The sequence below is a fragment of the Engystomops pustulosus genome, chromosome 2 (assembly GCF_040894005.1).
Source record: "Engystomops pustulosus chromosome 2, aEngPut4.maternal, whole genome shotgun sequence".
Lineage (NCBI taxonomy): Eukaryota > Metazoa > Chordata > Amphibia > Anura > Leptodactylidae > Engystomops > Engystomops pustulosus.
The window spans coordinates 81,210,835-81,232,820 of NC_092412.1; the positions used below are offsets into that span (position 1 = coordinate 81,210,835).

Consider the following 21,986-nt stretch of genomic DNA (forward strand, 5'->3'; position numbering starts at 1 on the left):
AGCCTCAATGGGGTTGATTGTTGCAGAGAGGAGGATTTATAGCATGGTCCGTCATGCTGTGAGCAGAAAACCTGCTAAATTAGGGCTGGACAAGATTTGGTCAAATATCATCCACTATTCAGCTACTGTACTTTGCAGAATAGTCTGTGGCAGGTAACCCCCTATATGACCTTTCCAAAAGTTTGGCGCTTACAAGCTATGTTATGTATGTAAGAAGGCACTGATGCCTGTATCCTGTACAGCCATGGATATCTGCTCAGCAAAGCAATCAGCAGGTGTAGTATATATGTAGAATAATAAAAAGAATCACTATGCGCTGAAGTTACACAAAGATAAAGAACCTTTAACAATGACAGGAAATATACAATGACAACAGTAAGAAAAAGAACAGCTCAGCTGATAAACAAGTTATGAATTAAGCAGTAACTTTAGTAATCTTTTCTTGAATTTCCTCGTTTATTGTGGCCGTTTCTCTCATAAAATGAAAGCATGGTGATCACTGCATCATACATTCTCAAGGGCTGCAGACATCTCCTTAAACTGCTTGGAAAAATTCTGAAAGGAAAATAAAACGGGATAATACATTAGCACAGCATTAAGACTGGGTCTTAATAAATTATTTTTGTCTGATAAACTGGTTAGAGCTCATTTTAAGTTGATATTTTTTTTTTTTAACTGTGAAATTCCACATATACTCTTGAAGAAAGAAAAATCCACATTTATTCAAATATCATCCTGTCATCATCTCCAAATCTTAAATATCCATTGCGAATTTCTCTCGATTAATATCTTTAGAATCATTGGACCCAATTTCTCATGTCTAGCAATGGCACTTTACTCAAATGATTCCCTCTTGTCTATGTAGCTTGCAGTGCATCTGTCAGCTCCCTCCTTGTGCATGAAGTCTTCATATGACAGGCTAAAGGGGTAGACTTTAAAGAAAATCTACCTTCAAAATTCAGCATGGGTATACCAGGGGCACTTGCTCATAGATCCGCGCACCCTGACTGTGGTAATATTCTTATATTTGTTATCCACTGCATCCTTTCTTCCAAAATCAACTTTTAAGAGTATGCTAATGAGTCTGAAGTTCTGTTACCAGAACTGCTATTGACTCTTAGGCTGTTACAATGAGCAGATCTCTGTCTGCCCATGTCATTTAGCAGTAGCTGCAGGATGTACTCAGGCCTTCAGGCTCATCGGCATAATAAGAAAAGTTTATTTCAATAAGAAATATAAGAAGATTACCACAGACTCTGTGCCTAGATCTATGAGTAAGTGTCCCTGGTCTATCACGCTTAAAGGTAGATTTTCTCTAAGCAGCCACAACTTCTGTTCAATTGCATTAATTGTGTGTTCTATGCGTTTCTATGAGCTAATGACATGGAGATATCCATAATTAAATTTGCAGTCAGGAGTGGGAGATATATATATAGATCTGTAGTAAGAAACCTAGAAACACTAAGGGGGACATTTACGGAAAGTGTTGTTACCTATACCATGTCTCCTTTTCTGTATCCCATTATTGGGCTGGATGCAAGGAAATAATAGCACACTTGTTTTTATGTATGCTTTTGTTTTTTTTCTCCCATAAGAAGGCTGAAAAATTATGCTAGGGCTTACTTTCAGGGTAGGTCTTATTTTGGTATTAAACATCTACCTGAAAACCATGGTGGTCCTAGCTGTGTATCCCTTAGTGATTTGACGTCTACATGTATTCTTTTAATTAAATATTGACTACAAACCTGAAACTCTGCAATAGTCATCTCAAAGACTTTGTTCTGGACCTGTCCAGAATGTTCTGCTACTTTTAATTCTACAGTGACATAGGGATGATTCAGGGATTTGCAGCTGTCTGAACTGATGGCCATTCCAATCTTCCACTGAAAATCAAGAAGCTGTAATTGAAAATAATAGGAAATGATGCCAAAAATCAATAATTGAGAGTTAATTGCAGTTAACCTAACAGTATTGTACAGTTTGATTAAATTATAATAAGCACACCACAGTTGCAATGCTTATTAAGAAAATCAGACCACATTCACCCAGGCACATGCTCTGTTATTTCCATCATAATTCATTAGCTAAAACCAGATTGAACGTGGCCATTGAAAGCCATGACAAAGGTGCCACTATTGTTCTATTTACCACTGCCTTAGAAGGAACCTGTCAGAGGCATTTTGGGCCCAAAAATCATCCACAGTTAGCTATGTAGAGGTCCTCTGTGGTGCGTGTGGCTCCTGTTTGTTCCTTCATTGAGGTCTGGAAGTATACCGGAGCTTCACTGCACATGCGATAGAAGTCCTGTCCATGTGCACTGAAGCTGGGTAGTACTATGCTGGCTTTACAAAATTATTATATTATAACTAAGCGCCGAGATGGTTGCAATATTCTAATTAGGGAATGGTTCTCTGCAATAGGGGAGTGAATAAATTAAAATATGAGGTGTTTTGGTGAGAAAATTGGAGCGCCTTAGTCTAATTAGAATAACTACTGTATAATAAAACAAGTCCTGAACGTCGTGGTAGGACACGGTGATGGCAGACATTGTTAATTGCTGTATTCAACCATATTTGCTCAACCATATTAGGTAAATACAGCTATAGGTTGATATGGAGCTGCGTTTCAATAGTTGGGATAAAAATGTACTTTAATCTTTATGTAAATCAATTCCAAGTGCTTTGGGGGGTGCCGGCTAAGCCCTTTTGGCACTTCTCCCCCTCCTCCCGCTGTACTCTCCCCCCTCCCCATGCCTGCTGCAATTTTGATTACAACAGTTTGAGTGAGGTGGATGAGAGCCAGAGCCCTGGAGATAGGAGGGCTCTGGTGATGCCCTTCCACTAAAATCTTCAGAAAGATTTAAGTCAAATTTTTATTTTTTTTTTGCAATCAAAGATTTTTAATGACTTTTTGTAATACAGGTACACTCTAACGATTTAAGTAAATTTTTAACATAACTACCAGAGCGCAACCCTGCTGGGAGCTACCAAGGAGCATTATGGGTCAATACCAGTGGGAGATTTCCTTTAAGTAAGGCAGTTATTCAGTGCCTTTTTTCTGCTTCTTTCTCCTGTTGTGAACTGTATCCGAGGTCCATTATCATCATGATGTTTAACTCTTTTCATATCTAAAGAATATTTCCTTGAATATCCAGCTCATTCCTTTCAGAACATAAGACTATGCAGTAACTGTCTGTAATGAGCAAGTGGTAATTTCATAAAATAAAATCACCTGTGCAGCCGGTAATAGGTTCCGGGAACATTCAATTTCGGACAGCCTGTTCCCCTCTTCATTCCACACATGGCGAATGACCTGTAGAGTCTGCTTAGGAAGCTTATAATGACTTGCAACAGTGTTCAGTAATGCATCTGTGGACAGTTTGTGCTTTGCTGCAGTGCTATAAGAAAAAACAAATTCCCCTAATAAGTTAATGTTTGATAAAATATTGCATAACCACTCGTGGGCTGCCCATGATCCAAATATAAGACTGGCATAATTTCCTGCACATATAGTTTAGGAAGTGAAAATGGCACCCACTTGTACAGTCCTGATGTATGATGTATAGCTTTACATGCTACTGGGTTTTTGAAGTCCAATATTAACTCTGCACCCTCTATCAGGAGGCTATATTTTCCACGTAAATGGGATGCATAAGCCAGTCGTGGCGGGCAAGGAGCATTTTTTTTTTTAACACCTTAAGGATACAGCATAAAATGGTACTACAATGTATTGTATCAGTCAGTGATTTACTGACACTTTGCCTATGAGACCCCGTCTTGGACTGGGCCTATTAGGCAACCGTACATGGCAGACACCCCCTGCTACCCCACAATTGCTCTGTGGGGGACTGGGGAGTCACAGAGAACCCTGTTCCCTCTTTCACTCTCCATAGCTGCCGCGTTAAGGAGTAAATCTGCCTGGCAAGGAGCAATCTCCATACCGGGTAGGCGCAGAAGAGAACAAACTGTATGAAACAGCCAGCCTCCTGCTGCGGATTGCACTGGCACACTGACCGTCCTAAAGACGATATAGATCATCCGTATGCCCGCTAATGAGGACGTTCTATATTGTCTAGTGGAAGCAGCCAGTTAATGTGCACATGTGGAAAGCTCCTGCTGCTCAATAAATGTAAGACAGAGGTCAAAAGGGTTTACTTTTCCATCATGCGTAACTGTAAAGGTTAGCTCTTGGGATGTAAAACAACTTTGCCCATTACCTTTGTTACCTATATGAAGCAGTTTCTTTGCCATACCCCTCAGATTATCTTAGTGCTGAAGGAGCTGCTTCCCCTCCATGTGCTGATAAGCCCTGGAGTCTGTACTTTGTTTATAGGTTGGTTTAATTGGAGGGGAGGGCCTGCTGCTCCCTGCTCACAGAGGAGGAGGTCATGTGCCGCGCTCTCTGTATGTAGCAGAGCTGGATGTGTTCCAAGACTGTGGAGATGTAGAGTAGTGAAGTACAAGATCTACCCTGTTCCTTACAGTCTATCCCATTCCAGTCTGATTCTACAACACTCTCTTTGTCTCTCTCCTCATGCTACTACGCTCGCCAACCTTGTTATTGGCAGTATTAGCTCTGTGTAGATAAGCTATTAACCTTTAGTGCTCACACAGCACAGGCTATAGTGATGGAAGCTGCCAGGCTAGTTACCATATACATCATGTATGTGCACTGTGCAGTGTTCACTGGATTTACTTGTGGGAAACTAAATGGATTTAATGCTAAATTACTTTGGGAGAGAACACAAGGCATCATGGGGATCTGTCGGCAAGCTAGCTGGCCTCAGCTTGAGGGCATAGACTTACATACAGTCTCCGCCCACTTCACAAAGATTTTTGTCAAACACTTTCAGAACACAAAATGTAGGCTTCATTGTGTTTGTTTTTAAGGGGGGAATCACATATAATATTTTGGTAAAATCCTTAAAACTTCAGTTACGCTTTAAAAAAGGCAATAATAGTCTATGGATGATGGATGCCACTGTATGGCATTTGTCACTAGCCTCTGACTTCAAATTGTCCTTATATGACTTGACCTTCAATGGTTATCAGTTAACTTGACCTTCGTTTTTTCCCTCTGGTAGTTGTGCCCCAGTAGTTCTCCTTCACACCTGCCACTTTATGTGCGAGCAAGAGGGCTGAATATGTCCCCGATGTCCAGATCTCTCAGTTTTGTCCCTTACTGCCCTTGTAAGTTTATGTAGCAGGCATATTATGGAAAGGGAACACAACTTAGTTTTATTTATTAAAAAAATAAATAAATAAATCAGTGCAGGGGCTTTGTTTTGTGGCTCCCGGTCTGTTATTACTTCAGGCTGAGCTTTACCATTGGGGCCAATAAGTGGCAAACCCTTGCGGTGTGGTGGAAACAGTGATGGCCTACAAAGGTCCAGTACGCACCGATATATCCGACCTAGCCAGTAGTGTCAACCACCCAATGGGGATCAGAAGCTTGGCAAGTACTGTACACTTATTTTTTCCCTACCCGTTTTGGACTTCAGGCTTTCTTAATAATTTACTATTACTAGGATTTCAGAAAAAGTACCAATACAAAACGGCACTGAAAAATTGGAACTATAACAAAAAAAGTGAAAATTACCTGAAGAGATAGTTCACTGCATTTATAACGTTTCTAACTTCATCCACATTTGTATCCACTCCTGCTGCTTGAAACCTCTGTTAAAGAAAAGTTAAGTTATTCCTTACAGCAGCAGCTCCAGTAATTTATTGCTCTCTGGTAATATGGAACCAGAATTCTGAATTCATCAGATTAAGGACATAAACAACTAAAAGAGGTAAATAAGCAGTAAAGCAAAGCTATTTATGTAGTACAGATATACAGTGGTCCTCCTGTGTTTGTTCACATACTGCAACTATCCTGGCATACTAAAAGTGGTTGGCCTTTTTAAACTACTTAAATTTTTGAGGTTTTGGGTGAGGAAAACAAACAATATTGTAACTTGCCTTCCTATGGAATTCTCCAGCATTCCTGGGGGATCAGATGACCTCTTCTTGATCTTCTTTCTTCTTCTCCTTATTGTGCATCCAGGCCGGCCCCCAGACAGGAGGAACATATGACGTTCCTACCATCCTGGGCACCCACTTACGATGTAGTCCGTCCTTTGCTGTGAGTGTTCATAGGTGTGTCTTTGCTCAGTGAGCGGAGGCACAGAGATGATACACTGCACATGAGCCATGAACAGTGACGTCAGTGGCGGCCCAGTCAGGGCATGAGCAAAAGACACTAGATGGACCAGGGACCACTAAAAGAAGACAGGCAAGTAGCCTTATCTTGACAAAAGAAGGTATTAATTTACATGTTTTAATCATATGGCCAACCACTTTTCAATGAATCTGCTCCATTAGACATGTCTCTGTACCTTGGCTTCCTTTGAGAATTTCAACCTTTTCCTGTTCTCCGCATACTGCCTCTTCATTTATACAACCTATTTCTCGCTCCTGCAGTCCGTCGTAATGTTGTCACCCACTGTGCCTTTTTCCACACAGTCGGTCTCACTGACAGACGCAGGAAGTGGGGAGGAGGGAGAGCAGGATGAATTTTTCTGCAGCAACCCCTCCTATTCAGCAGAGCTCAGATATGTACGCAAAAGATCCATGAAAAGTTTGCAGACAGCACTAAAGTAAGTAGCAGGAATACTGGATCACCCAGGGATTATTATTAACCTTTTTGTGACTGAGGGTCATTGGTGCCTGAATATACAGGTCAATTTTAGCAGGTCTGTTATGCGTGTCTTTAAATGACGATATCTTAGGAAAAGCTTTGAATATCAAAACAATTTATACTTTTTTTTCCCTATGACAAATGAGACTTAAATTTGATAGGATAGTTTTAGTAAATACATATTTTTTTTCCTTTATAAAATCAATGAATGACTACAAATGTGAAAAAATACACTTTTTTTTAATAAGTAGTAAAACTAAACTTTTATATATGCACAGTATCACTTAATCACCCTTTCCCCAACTTCAGCTTACAGTTTGCAGAATTGTAAAGTAGCCAAGTCTTTCCCTCAGCATCTGCCTTCAGTGGACAGACTGGGGGAGGACACATTTTAAACACATATTCACTGAACCATCTCCTGCACCTAGAAACATAATTCCTGAGTCATATTAAAAAGGAGATTTCCCCCTTTAAAATGATATATGGATTGTGTATAGATGCTTCACAGAACCAGAGATATCCACTCTCATATATAGAAAAACACTCCGAATATAAAAATCTACATTTTTTACTACAATTTAAAGAGCGGATATCTCTGGTTCCGGGAGACACCCATACACTATCATATTAAAGGGGAGATTGTTCTGTAGATTGTATTTCTATGTGCCATGGTTCAGGAGATACAGCTTGTGATAATACTGCACCAACTGTACATTTGTTTCTGTTTTTTTTTTCTCTTTTCTTTGGGTTGTCATAAATTTATGACTGACTAGAGGAGCAAATGTTAATTACGTATACAATTGGCAGGAAGGCTAGCTGGAGTCAACACCCCAGGAGGTTCCTTGATGACTGAAGATTAGGAGGAAGTTTCTCTACCCCAAGTGAAAAAAAAAAAATCACACCTCTGGGCACAGAAAAAAAACCTATGAGAGTCAAAGAAATATAGCTGTCCATAACTAGGGCAAATTCATAATTATGGGTCCCCAGTTACAGGGGAGAGTTATAGGATCTAGATACCATCATGGCCCTAGTATCAAAAACCTAGTTGCAGTGGAACCCAGTCAATGGCAGTTAGGCCTAGATACCCCAAGTTTGGTATGGGGTGAAAGGTAGCAAGGTACCCTTGTGATTAGGAGCAGTGGCACAATTGTGCCATCTTCCAATCAAAGGTTATTGGGTTTTAATTGAACCCCAGACTCAGCCAGTACCTCTCTAAGAGGAATAGGAGAAACTCCCCTCAGAGTGACATCACAGCCAGGGGTGGAAGTCAAAAACCCACTGGCTTTAAACTAGTGAAACGGCCACATGGCCTTCTATTCTATACATTAGAACAGTGATTTTCAACCTGTGTGCCGTGGCACACTAGTGTGCCGCGACACATGGTCAGGTGTGCCGCGGGGAAATTTCCCCAAACTATGGTGCCCCCTGTGTTTTGTTTCCCGGCAATGCGCAGCGATGCGCAGTCACGGCTTCTTACAATGTAGGAGACGTGTACAATAACACATGCGCAAGCTTTGAACCTCGCACAACAAAATGACATCACCGAGGCCGGCGCATCATCCTGAGAGCAGAGAGACTCTCGCATTTGCCCACTGCCAAGGTAATGCCCACCAATAACGCTGACTATATGAGCTTTTGCCGGAGTATATGAACTGTTGGCAAAATACTCAGCATATGAGCTGGTACTTGTAGTACTCCAGCAGTATACTGCATATAACAATGAGAAATGTAAAATGAAAAATACCATAGTCATGAGGCTGGAGTACTACAAGTACCAGCTCATATGCTGAGTATATGAGCCTCATGGCCATAGTACTTCTCATTGTACCCCCCTTTATTTAGCAGTATATGAGCCACATAATAATCAGCACCATATACTAAAAACAGGGAGAAACTGAGAACTGTTGAGGAAGAGCTTTGTGTGTGTCTTTCCACCATTCCTGCCAGGATATCCCTTTTGTATTTATCGAAACAGGCCCAGGTTTCACACTGAGTGAGTAAAATAAATTTAGAATCTATATTATTAACTATATGTATAATATGACTGCATTAGTGTCATTTTGTGCTATTTTGGTTGGTGGTGTGCCCCAGGATTTTCTAACTATAAAAAGTGTGCCGCGGCTCAAAAAAGGTTGAAAATCACTGCATTAGAAGACTGGATCTTTCCGTGCCATGTCCTCTGGCCAATTTGCCACTCATCATCTGATAGTATGGGTAATTTTGTCTTTTTTTTTTCCCCCATAACTGTTTGTATGTATATTTATTACATTTCTTTCATTGCAATCTGACAAGTTTGTTTTTAAGTGTACTGTATTTTTTATGTATATTAAAGTGTTAACTTTAATAAGCCTCTGCTTGTAGCCTTAAAGAATCTAAGTATCCGAAGGGAATTAAGTCACTAGGTCCTATAACGTAGTATATGTAGCGATTGCATGGGTGAATCATCACTGTGCATTGTCTGTGTGGTTGAGGTGCCTACGGCCTTCTTTGTACAAGTAACTCAGTGAAATTCGTTCTGGGTGCCGAGTGCGTGGAGTAAATTTAGCGTTAGGACGGCATTGTGTGGAGGTGTGTGGAGCTTAAGGGCTAAATTCTGGGACTGCATAGAGAAGGGGCACCCCATGTTTGGACTCTGGTGTGCGAGGTTCGTGACATGGCAGTTTGAAGGTGATCACGGTCATGACGTTTATAAACACGCTTTCCGCAGGAGGTACGTGCAAATAGGATAATATATAGCCATATGGAAGTCATGAAGGGGTTAAGGAAGTAAAGCCATATGGGGAACTTACGTAAAAAAGGGTGGCCAACCCCTTTAATGCCCCCTACATCTAGCAATGCTCACTGGTTGTCAACATATGTCCTTGTGTTAACGGGCATCTTCCAGATAAAAGACTGCATGCCGCCATACTCGGAATGACTAGCACATATAGTCAACGGGTAGAAATCCTGCTTATACATGACCCCAAATGAACGATAGTAACTGATATAGTCTGACAGTTATTGTTAAAATTGCCAAAAATTCATCTGTCACTTCAATTTAAAATATATATAATTATTGTTAGAGGGTTTTTGGCTCCTACAACCACATTTGAATTTGATACAAGACAGACAGCATATAAATTATGATAATTTATGTACCCATGTCAAAATTCATATGCAGTTGTGTAGATTTTTATGAAAGACAAAGTTAAAGCACGATGCAATATGAATAATTCCAATGGAACTTTCCGTTGTTCTTACCTGACAGAGATGAGTCTGGTCTACACCCGTGTTCTGACATTGTAGATGCTCAATACTTTTTTGGCACTAAGAGAAGATTAAACCAAATCAACTTTAGTTTCTCTAAATAATACATCAGTTTATGGGGGTTTTGACAGCATGAGACCAAACGTTAAACCAATATTGAAATATTAAAATCACTACAATGTGGGAGATTTATTTTAGATAAAAGCACAAAAAAAAAATTGAAATGGATTTTTCTGCTTATTGAAGAGCTCTATAATTCTAAATAATTTATAATTCCCAAACTCAGCATACCTGGATGGAGAGAAAAATGACCATGGAGGCATGCTGAGATTTCATGTGATCAGATACATACGTGGGGTAGCTATGGCAAATTTAGGGGAAAAAGGACCTTAGATGACATCACCCTCATCACATGACATAAGGTGCTGAATCGTGAGGAGGCATAAGGCATGAGGAGGAGCCATCTGAGCAAGACACAACCCCTGTTATGCCAGGTAATATAACTACATAAAGTTGATTTTATGGGGATGTGATGAAATTTTTTTTTGCTAAAATAAGGGTGACATTTAGTTAATGGGGGCTCTATAGGAACCTGTCACTAGTATTTGTAAAAATGTGGTGACAGGTTCCCTTTAAACTTCTTATTAGTCCCATCTTTGCAAACTTCTTAAAAGGGTTTTCCATTGGACTGGACAAAGACCCATTGCCAATTGCTGGAGCCAAGTAGGCCCTTAGGATCAGAAAATGGAAAGGCCCCTGTGCAAGCAAAAAAAAAAAAAAGATAAGATAAGATAAGATAAATGGCACATACCAGTTCAGCAAACAGGTCTGGAGGCAACGACTTAATGAAATCACAGGACTTCTCAAACCCTACAAGCACGAGGTAAAAAGGAGTCGGTTATCCTAAACTGGTACCGGCAATGGAAAGAAGAGGAGAGAATGTACCGTGTGAATGACACGTGTGGTATCAGCTCCTGCATTTGGGTGATGTGTATATGTCCTATGACATTGCAGAGCCCTGGCCTTCTGCGTATATGTATCGTATCTGACTGATGCACGTATTAGCCCATACATAGAGGATGGGTCAAGGTTCACGCACTCTACGGGCTTCCTGAAAGGGCTGCTATCAATAACCTTCAGTAAATGGATTTCCACAAGACTTATACGATATATAATACAACACACATACCAGACTCTGACAGCTCATACATCTCCCGGGCAGCCATATAACCCGTCACACCCCGCGAAAATCACGTGACTACATGCACATCATGTGACGTTCAGCCTGGTTATTCCGCCTCCATTTTTAAACCTGGCAGCACACGTCAACTCCCGTGTATAGTGCCTTGTACTGGAACCCAACGATATGCTGTGTAGCGGCGCCAGTCATAGGTCAGCTCCTAATACCGGCAGCGCTGGAGCACAGTAACTGAACCAATGAGAGGCCTGGAACGCATAAAGAGCCACCCAACTGTTGCAGACCGCTCCAGCGCGCAAGCCTATTGGTCTGTGTGCGTTCCACAACCCGCTCCCTGCCCAAGGAAGAGTCCATTTGTAGCCGGCAACAGGGGAGGAGAATGTTGCATTGTTCACACCGTGGGATAAAATAGAGTGAAAGTTTCTAAAAAAAATATGATAATTGCTGTTTACACTGAAGTAAATATGTTTGATCAGTAGGAGCTTTCTACACAGCATGTTACCTGATGTATAAACACAGTAGACGGTTGACGCCCCCTGTATGTGCCAGCTGCAGTGGTCCATTTGTGAAGTTAGGGAGAAGGAAGACTGAACAGTGTGCTGTCATATTATCATCCACACGGGAGAATAGTAATAATCATGCAGGCTATGCGCTGGCTGCCGCTGGAGGCCAATCCAGATGTAAGTGGCGGGAGAGGTGTGTGCGGTACCGCACTGTGTGTACTGGGTGTGACATGTTCTGTCTGTTTCCTTGCAGGTGATGAACCAGGTGAGTGGGATACCCCTTCCTCTCCGTAGTGTGGGCATGTAAGTACGGGCTTCAGGTGGTGTAATAATGCCAGTTACTGTGCAGCTCCTTGGCTCCTGGATGGTGCATGTATAGACACTAGTGTCATGTCAGCAGTGACCTGCTAATGAGCGGGTGAGGCAGCCCATCTATTACTCATCACTGTGAGGATCTACCAGCACTCCCTGCCAGTCTATGCGTGGGCCTCATTCCCATACATGGTACACCCTTATTTCCCTGGCACCCAATGCAGTCTGGCAGTGTAGAAGGTGAAAGCGTATCTCTGGTACAATTTTACTGTGAGACATATTCTGATGGGTGAGCCTCAGTCATCAAAAGTGTATGAGAGCAAAACTGTTGCTCAGGGTAACCAATCAGAGCTCAGATTTTTATTTTCTCACAGCAGTTTACAAAATAAAGCTGCGCTCTGATTGGTTGACAGCAGCAATTTAACAGTTTTGTCAGTTATGGTTTTTTTATGGTGAAAGATACATCAAATATACTGGAAAGCTCCTACCTCTCAGTATATCCTCTGCACAATCCTGCCTGGTGTACAAATATGTTATAACTATATTAAATTCCCTGTCACTTGGCATATGGTTTGTGTGCAGGGCCGTGCACCAGGAATTGCCAGTATTTTGACACACAAGGCATGATATATTCTCCTGCTTAGCACACACATTACATCATATTATTACAGTCCCTCTTGGAGAGATTTTTTAAGGACATCTACCTCCTGATTTATTTATAAAGTGACATGCTCATTCCCTCAGGGGGGCACCTTGGCACCTCTTTTCTTATGCTTCTCAACCTATGTAAACGAGCCAGAGGTGCTTATTCTGGCTCATTTAAATATTTTTTTATATAGCTAATTTCTCTGCAACACAAAGGTAGAGAAGCATAAGAAAAGAGGTGCCCAGACCCCCCTAAGGTAACGAGCATGTCACTTAGGACATCAGATCTACTGATGGTAGATGTCCTATAAAATCATCTAAAAACTAAGCCATCCTTTTAGAATTGGAGTCTGTGAATTTAAGTGTAGTCAGAGATTTAATAAAATGGACCAACTCAACAAACATATAATAAATTATGAAATTTACTTTAAATCTCTATTCTGTTCCTGATCTGAGAATTTAGGCCAGGGGTAACAACATAAATTGGTCTAAGGGCCACATAGTCCTACTGCTCAACTTTAAGAGGCTACAGCAGTAACGTGCACTCTAGATGCACCAACAACCACAGTACAGCACATTGTTGGAGCAGACAATTGTAGTGCAGAGCACATAATGATAATACTGGAGACCCCCAGAGGACACAAACACTAGTACTGGAGACCCCCAGAGGACACAAATGCTGGAGACCCAAAGCAGATAATAACAATAGAGAACCCATAGCAGAATACCAATACTGCAGAACCCCAGAGCACACTACCAATACTGCAGAACCCCAGAGCAGACAAATACACCCCACAGAAAACTAACCTTAATGGAGGCTCCCATAGCAGATAATAATAGTGGATACCCCCTAGAGCAGTGATGGCTAACCTATGGCACGGGTGCCAGGGGTGGCACTCGGAGCCCTTTCTGTGGGCACCCAGCACAGAATTTACCAGATAGGACTCGAGGCTTCTTCCTGCAGTCCAAGACAGCCCATGACGCGCCACGCTCAGTGCTCTTTTAAAGTGACACCTACTTGGCTGCCAGGACTACAGGAAAGGCCAGAAGGTGTTCACAGAGATGGATTATAATTGGAGCTCCTGCTTCCTCTTCAGGGGACCCTGGAGAGAAGCTGCAATGCTTTCTATTGTATTGGTGTCCTCAGGACGCCAATATGATTGAAACTTGTGATACAGCAGAGATCAATAGGTTACTGCTCAAACTGTCATGTTGGCACTACGCAACATAAAAGTGGGTTTTGGTTTTAGTTTGGGCACTCAGTATCTAAAAGGTTCGCCATCACTGCCCTAGAGCATAAAGCTACTAATACTGGGGACCCACGGAGCATAAAACGAATACTGGAGTCCCCCAGGGCAGAAAAAATATTAATACTCTCCTTTCCTGGCTCCTCTTCTGCATGCACCACACTGCAGATTCTTCTCTCCTCCGCTCAGTGTGCCACGGTGGCATCAGGAGCAGGAGAGGACCTGAGAGCAGTACAGTAAGTAATTATCACTTTGGGATCCCTCAGTTATGGAAGTGCTCATTGGACTGATTGTCAACAGAGTGCAGACCACAACACACTCTTGACAGGCAACTTGCGTTGGAGTGGGTTGTGATTCCTTTTTTAGGCTTTTAGTTGAGATATTTGTGACTGCTCCTTTTAAATTCTGCTGCACATTACATTATCATTATAGTGAATGGGATTTGGGAAAAAGTAATTTAGGCAATGTGTTTTTTTTCCAAACAGAAATTATTAGATGATTTTTAAAGAGCTAAAAAATTTGATGGCGTTGTATAAATAAAGATTATTATTACCATTTCATGAACTGGGTTATTATCAAATCACATTTCTGTCTGGTCTTTGCATGTATTTTTTTTTTTTTTTTTTTTTGCATTGTAGTCTCTAAGACTCTTGAATCAACAAGAAATTCAAAAGCAAACTATTATTTGATGTGGATTCCATTCCAATTTTTCCTAGAAATTATGTCAGAAGAAGAGGTTAAAAAAAGCTCATGTGGAAATGCCACATGCTGATCCACATCCATATAAAGCACTAATACATAACAGATATCTGAATGACATTGTCAGGGCTGGGAGTCTGTGGACCCTCTGGACCACCGTGGGAAATGGTACTAGCCGACCTGGGACCGGAGTCTAAGTGGCACCCGGTCTTCACCAGAGCCCACAGGTCGTTCCACAGGTGCGACTAGCCCGCGGTGGCTGCCAAGGTAGTAATACAGGAGACGGCAGGAGAATAGCACAAGAAGGCACACATCAGAAATTGCCAGAGCTGGCACGCAGGTCAGGAACACAGGAACGGACTGGCACACAGGAACGGAGGTATACAGGAACGGACTGGCACACAGGAATGCAGGAATACAAGAAGGGACTTCCACACAGGAATACAGGAATGGACAGGCACACAGATACGCATGAATACAGGAACCGACTGGCACACAGGAATGCAGGAGAGCTTTCTCTTCAGGGGAAGCTTGAAGATCCGGAAAGGGTCACAGGAAGAGGCAGGAATTTAAATCAGGCAAGCGTGCTGGCTCGCTAAGATTTAAAGGGCCAGCGGGAGCAGCGAAGATCGTCGCTGGAGCCAGGGGAGGTAAGCGGTGCCGGGCTCCAGGGGTACACGGAGAGACACTGGTGCGCCCACGATCCGAGACGGGGATCGCGGGAGCACCCGTGAAAGGCATATTACTATAAAATGCACATAGACACCAGAATCTGGCAAAATAAAGGACATGTCGCACGGCCATGATATTTATTTTAAAAAAGAGGACAATAAACTTTATATATAAATGAACAGGGAGCAGGGTGATCAAGAAAAATAAATTGTATAAATATGAACAAAGTGTTAAGAGAGGAAAATGGGAAGATGAATACATTCAATGGGGACTGGGGGAGGGAGCTGTTATATTTGAATGATTCCATAACTTCATTTAGGCCCCTTGGGGTTAAACTCTTCAATTTGTAGATCCAATTTGATTCTCTTATTTTGAGTTTCTCAAAGCGATTGTGAAGGTGTTCAGGGATCATGTCTAAAGGTATGATCTTTACACAGAAATACTTTTTCGTGACATAAAGTAAGATGTCTTGAGACGCTGTTGTTTTTTTTCGCTGTTTGTGGCTTTAGATCTGTGTAAAGATTGTATAGTTCTCCCAACATATTGTAAGCCGCAAGGGCATTCTCGAAGGTAGATCACGTATTGGCTTGCACAGTTCATTTCATTTTTTATATCAAATTTTTCTTTAGCTGATATTTAAACAGCAATAAGCATTGGCTTGATTTGCATTTATAGACTCTTGGGAGTTGTTCCTTCTTTTTGTGGCCAAAGATGGTTCTTTGTGTTTTCTTTGATGTAGATTTAAGTCTGCTAGGAGCCAAATGGGATTTCATAGTTTTATTCTTTTAGTATTTTATCTGGGGTCGAGAAGGTAATGGAGTCAGGTTTGGGTCGGCTAGAAGGATATGCCAAAGCTTGTCTAGAATTGACTGGATTCGAGAATGAGCTCCATTGAAGCTTATGTTTTCTTTTCCATTCCGTTGGGGTTATATATATTGGTTTGGGCAGGTTCTTTGACATCAAGTATGATCTTCAGAAAGCCTTATGACATGATATGGGTTTAAATCCAAACCACTATATCTATTCCAGAATGAACAGACTCCCAACTGTAGGCAGCACTGTTTCGACCTGGTTGGGTCTCTTCAGTACAGCGTTAATTGGCAGTCTCCATACGGAGAACTCTTACTTCCTGACCCTAGTCACAATTCTCTCACTGATCTCTACACTGTACTGAAGAGACCCAACCAGGTTGTGCACTTGTCAAGACATTCTACTGATGAGAATGGCGTCCTGGGGGATCTCCTAGACCTGTATAAAGACATCAGTGGGCCCTCAGTCTGCTGCAATACTCATTCATAATGTCGTAGTAGTTCTCAGTTGGAATTGGGTCTGTGGAATGAGTGCCCGTCAGTGACTTCAATGATTAGGAACTGCCTACTCACAAAGAGGATATTATCCTGGTAAATTACAGTAGCCAGTGTACTTTTTGGTTCTTATGACCCTTCCCAGACCACCTCCGACCCACTGCCAGAGTGGTCATGATGCAGGCAATAGGTCAGGCTACATTTTTTTTCCTAGAGGGTAAAATACTCCTCTTAGCATTTTTGAGTATTTTAACAAAGAATAAGTAGCATAAGGGTGGGGAGTGGCAGTAGGGAGCTGAGTGGCCCCATCAAAATTTAATGACCTAGATACCGTTTTTGTGGCTAGCTCATGGCCACCATTTGCGGATGTGTGCATGCGGCCTGAAACTAGTGTCCCACCAGATTATAGTTCTCTGCTATCTCCAGCGCTCGCTAAGACAGCCAATTCCCATCACTCCAATAGTCCTTAATGGAGCTGCAGGACTTAAGCTTGAACTGATACTCCATCAAATAGTGAGAACAGGACCCATCGTGATCAGTGGGGCTCCCAGCAGTTGAAACCTCACTATTTGGTTTGTTTTTCCCTTTTCTCTAAATAATGGATGACTTTGTTTAACCATTTATCATGTATTGCCTAGTGTGGAAAAAGTGGTTGAGGGAAAACCAAATTAGATCCAAGCTAGTCATTGTAAAGCTTGGATAGCAAGGTTTGAGGTCTAGTTTTGTAACTATTTGGTCTGATATCTACATTTCATCTTTTTCTTTATTGTGTGATGTAGAGTATTCTTTATTTCTTACTGTCTGAGATCTGCTTTGTTATAAATTATCTGGTATGGGGTCTGTTTCATTATTTATTTTCTGCTCTGGGGTCTGCCTGATAATTGTACAATTTTGTATGGGGGAGGACATTATAAGTTAATATTTGGAGTCCAAATTAATATTTATTGTATTGTCTGATGAATTTGGGATTGTATTTACTGCTGTTCTGTGGTATATGTAGTTACTGTAGTGGTATTTTGCTCTCCACTGTGGGATTTTGTGCTAGGTACAGGTGCACTACTTTACAATGTTAGTAAAGTAAGTTTACTAAAGTTAGACTCTTAGGGGTGCAAAATCTTTTTTTGGTCTGTCTTCTAGTAATGTCACGTATAGATATGCTATGGTGGAGTAGTTGCAAATACTGACAAATGCTACATCTAGTGACAATATTGAGACATATCAGTCACAGCTACTGTCGTCCGCACCATATTTCATTATGTTGGGCCCAAGAGACTGGTCATAACTTGCCTCATCTCCAATATATGCAGTTTAAAACGGTATGCATTACATAACGGAACATAATACAAATGGAAAAATAGAATGTTTTGTGCATAGCATATCCCACACATTATGTGGGTGACATTACTGGCAAATGTCAGCTTGGCATTAACCATCAGTTACTATTGGGATGCTGATGTAAGGTTTAGGTTTCTGTACACAGCAGATAACATGAGCTCACATCATAAGATCTAGTTCATAATGCTTGGCATATACTTATGAAGCACTACCTATAGTCTAAAGAGAGATACTAGACACAGTCCACTATATAGCAGACGCAAACCTTGAATTGTCTGTTTATGTATTTTGGCACGGGTACTATGCACAACTACAATTTTTAAGATAGGTGTCCCTATTTTTTACACAGTTGACCTCTCCCAATCTCGCCTTGAATGCATATATGCTTTATGTTCAAAAGAAAGAGTAAAAGTCCTACCAACAAATAAACCCCTCTAGTGACCACCAATATTTCTACTCCTCTCCATCCTCCATGGAGGCTGCTGTGATTTCATGCGATCAGAAATAGGCATGAGGTTTGCTAGTGTTAGGAGGCCAAAGGACCTTTGATAATGTCACTCAGGTCATATGACATGAATGTAACATAAGGCACCATGTATAAAAAATTGACAAGATATTTCCCATCTGTACATAGAGGTTTATATGTCTGTAATTGAATATTAGCAGATGGTCCCCAAGTACAAAGAGGCAGAGCAGTGATTTGAGGAGACAAAGAGTTGTCAGTCAAAATAATTGGGCATGGTTCACTGCCAGCCTGAGAGAGGAGAAGAGTCAAAGCCAGAAAAATGTCATTCAGGTACAGTGTCTCACTGGCAGCTAATTTTGGGTGATATGGGGAGGACTTATAACCCTTTATCAGCAGTCAATGTAACTCAGGATGGTAAAATTCTTCTTTAAGTCTTTTCCAAAAGGATCCACTCCCAACTGTGGACAGCTTGGTTTTGATTTCATTGCATTACGTCAGTACAGTATGGAGAATTGGTTTGATTATCTGAGTGGTAAGGGATGTGGGTCAGAGTGGATACTAAACTCCTTATGGAGATTTGCCTTTGCAATATTATTATTTAAGCAAACATGTGTAAGTCCCATCTCACAGAATTCTATGAATGGAAGGGGATGACACCGAAAACATTTTTCTTTTTTATGAACAGCAATTTTATTATGCAAAGTTTGAAAAAGTATTAAAAAAACATAAATATTTTGGTAATGCCTAATACTATCTACCAAGATCTAGGTATCCAAGGATTAGAACAGTCTGCGGCTGGTGAGCATGGTAGTATGTTATTTCCTGCTATATGCAAACAATGGGGCAGATTTATCAATTGCCCATGGAAAGCAATTACAGCTCAGCTTTTATTTTACCAGTGCTCATGAATATTTTAAAGGGGAACTGTGATTGGTTGCCATGGGCAACTAAGAATATTCTGACTTTCAGACAGCTTGATAAATCTGCCCCAATATCTTTAGGGTCACACTTTATTATTCTCTATAATCAGAATAAATCCAGTACAGTTATTCATATATTCCTCCAGAGGAAGCTCCTTAGGCAGTGTGCACTGTGCCAAAAATGTAGGCGTGCCTTGCTCTGCCATTCTATGTGGATAAAACTTGTGCCATGTCTTAGTTGTGAAGGAATCCCTGAAGCAAGGTGCAGTATGTGAGGTGTCCACTGTGTGGTGCTGCTCATTCACAGATTATGCAGAATAACCTCTTTTATGAAGTGCTGGCCCTTGTCCTGCCTTTAGACTTATTAATATACAAAATGCCAGGTTCATCATTCAAAATATTACCTTTTTTTACTACTTTTTTATACTGAGAACTAACTGTATAGATATTTTTCTTTATATAAAATAAAAAACCTTAAGTTATTTTTTAAAGAAACATGTGCTTTGATCTGCTATTAGACATAAAATACACTCATTTTACTGTGATTCAACTGTAAGGGGGGAAAAGCATCATTGAACTATTTTCCATCTTATTTGGGATTGGTAAATGAGGAAATGTGTTCCACTGTAGAACCTGGTGGAAAATCTCCTCCACGTTTTCTGTTTTGTATGTCTGACACAGATTTTTCCATGTAAAATTAAGCGCCTAAGACGCCCTATTAATTCCAGTGTTTGTTCTTGTAAATTTGTGTCTGTAGTTCCTCAAGCAGTTGGGTGTTGGCACTAGCTGGCAGTTTGTAGATGTCTATGGACTTGACCCTGAGCTTCTCAGTTTGGTCCCACGCCCTGTCTGTGCTCTGCTGCTTCTCTTCCCCGTAACGGAAAAGGTAAGTTCCCCCGTTGATGCATAAATTCTCAGGAGGTGTACACTATGTTACGGTTTCTTTACTCCTCTAGTATATTTCTGTTGCCTTTTGCATCATTAGTCTTTTTTAGAAGAATATGCATTAAAGGCATCCTGTACCCATTGCCAAAGCGGATTTATAGAAAAACTGTGTTTTTCTGAAATAAAGATAAGTTAGATGAAAGTTTACCCTTATGTATGCAGAGCTGTGTCCCTAGTCCTCTGGGAGTGGCCAGTGAGGAGTGGGTTCCCCCTCCCTCGAGAAACTGCTCCATCATGCATTAATTTCACATTAAAAGAGCGTCCCCCCCCCCCTCAGGACGTCATACATATATTCAAAGCAGAAAAAGTATTTGAGAGTGGCATTTATCAACCTGTATCTATCAGTCCCAAGTGCTACCACATAAACTTCTACACCAAAGAAGAAAATATTTGTAAACATGAATTTTTATATAAACTGGATGTGGGCACTAAGTGCGAACTGTCTCAGACTTTGTTGCAATTTAAACAATAACATTTTAATATTAAAACATTCAAAAAATAAAATAAAAATCATTAGATGGCATACAATAAATATTATGCACTTATATCCAATTGTACAATATTATTCTAGATGGTTTCTGAGAAAATGTCCAATAGTGTTTCTTCTTAGTTTGAAGTTAAATAGTGTAGCATTAGTCCTTTTATCAGAAAAGATATACAGTTCATATGTATGACAAAATATAAAAAAAAAAAAAAAGCTGAAAACATAAAGCTGAAGAAAAAAAAATCAAAAATGAAACACAAAAAACATTTTTTTTTTTTGTATTTGTACATGAGGTTTTCATTAGATGTACTTGTGTTAAAAAATGCCGGCTATACAACTTTATTGTATAGATATCTTTAAAAATACCAATTACACACTTAAACCAAAAATCTATATAATATAAGTGTGTAATTGGTATTTTTAAAGATATCTATATAATAAAGTTGTATAGCCGGCATTTTTTAATACAAGTACATCTAATGAAAACCTCATGTACAAATGCAAAAAAAAAATTTTGTGTTTCATTTTTTTTTCTTCAGCTTTCTTTTTTTAAGCTTTTTTTTTTTTACATATTTTGTCATTCGTATGAACTGTATATTTTTTCTGATAAAAGGACTAATGCTACACTATTTAACTTCAAACTAAGAAGAAACACTATTGGACATTTTTTAGAAATCATCTAGAATAAGTGCATAATATTTATTGTATGTCATCTAATGATTTTTATTTTTTTGAATGTTTTAATATTAAAATTTTATTGTTTAAATTGCAACAAAGTCTGAGACAGTTTGCACTTAGTGCCCACATCCAGTATATATAAAAAGGACGTCATACATGTCTCCCCCGCTCCTCAGTGGCCACTCCCAAAGGACAAGGGGCATAGGTCTGCATACAGAAAGTTAACTTTCATCTGACTTTTTTAAAAAAAAAAAGCCAGTTTTGCTATAGAAATGCTTAGACAATGTGCACACTATTCTCCATGGGGACATGGGGAAGCCAGTTAGAAAAAGGGCCCTGATGATAGGTTCCCTTTAAGAGCCTGCAGCTCAGATAATTGCAAAGCTCCCACTCCACTCTAGGTTTTATGTATGAGCTGGGAAACCCCCTAACTACATTTACCTATATACATATTCCTGTTTTGGTTTTATAGTACATTATAGTTGACTACACAACATACACAAACTTACTGGAGCCATTGGATGGAGTCGTTTTAATAACATTTGAGCACCTTAATTGGTCCACAGGCCAAACATTTATGTTTTTACTAGCTGTTATTTCTTGAAAAATTATTTTACATTTGCAGCAATATAGATAACCACCTATGTCTTC

The 21,986-nt window shown here is 40.4% G+C and overlaps 2 protein-coding genes across 3 annotated transcripts in view; one reads left to right on the forward strand and one right to left on the reverse strand.

The window, feature by feature from the left end:
* Positions 1-322: 322 nt before the first annotated feature.
* Positions 323-11,494, reverse strand: COMMD6 (COMM domain containing 6). 2 transcript variants are annotated; one of them, XM_072135348.1, is made up of 7 exons: positions 11,335-11,494; positions 10,739-10,797; positions 9,922-9,987; positions 5,599-5,675; positions 3,232-3,397; positions 1,746-1,898; positions 323-555 (listed from the first exon to the last, which is right to left on the reverse strand). In XM_072135348.1, exons 1-7 carry the CDS (start codon positions 11,477-11,479, stop codon positions 505-507), a joined length of 717 nt encoding a protein of 238 aa, XP_071991449.1. In that variant the 5' UTR covers positions 11,480-11,494; the 3' UTR covers positions 323-504. The 2 variants fall into 2 exon arrangements, with proteins under 2 accessions (XP_071991449.1, XP_071991450.1); XM_072135349.1 differs by lacking the exon at positions 11,335-11,494 and adding an exon at positions 11,117-11,322.
* The window catches only part of UCHL3 (ubiquitin C-terminal hydrolase L3), a 38,807-nt gene continuing 28,252 nt past the window's right edge, over positions 11,432-21,986 (forward strand). Inside the window, exons 1-3 of the mRNA XM_072135351.1 lie at positions 11,432-11,805; positions 11,882-11,893; positions 19,986-20,114. Coding sequence (XP_071991452.1) covers positions 11,764-11,805; positions 11,882-11,893; positions 19,986-20,114 — 183 coding nt within the window. The 5' untranslated portion in view covers positions 11,432-11,763. The remainder of the gene's footprint in view (positions 11,806-11,881; positions 11,894-19,985; positions 20,115-21,986) is intronic.

What these genes read in the sequence shown, in the direction of transcription:
- COMMD6 (XM_072135348.1), bottom strand. Translation starts at nt 11,479, where the DNA reads ATGGACTCTTCCTTGGGCAGGGAGCGGGTTGTGGAACGCACACAGACC. An exon ending in ACCAGACTCATCTCTGTCAG is followed by an intron (nt 5,676 to 9,921) that starts GTAAGAACAACG and finishes TTTCTTTAACAG; the next exon opens with AGGTTTCAAGCAGCAGGAGT. An exon ending in GCAGTGAACTATCTCTTCAG is followed by an intron (nt 3,398 to 5,598) that starts GTAATTTTCACT and finishes TTTTTCTTATAG; the next exon opens with CACTGCAGCAAAGCACAAAC.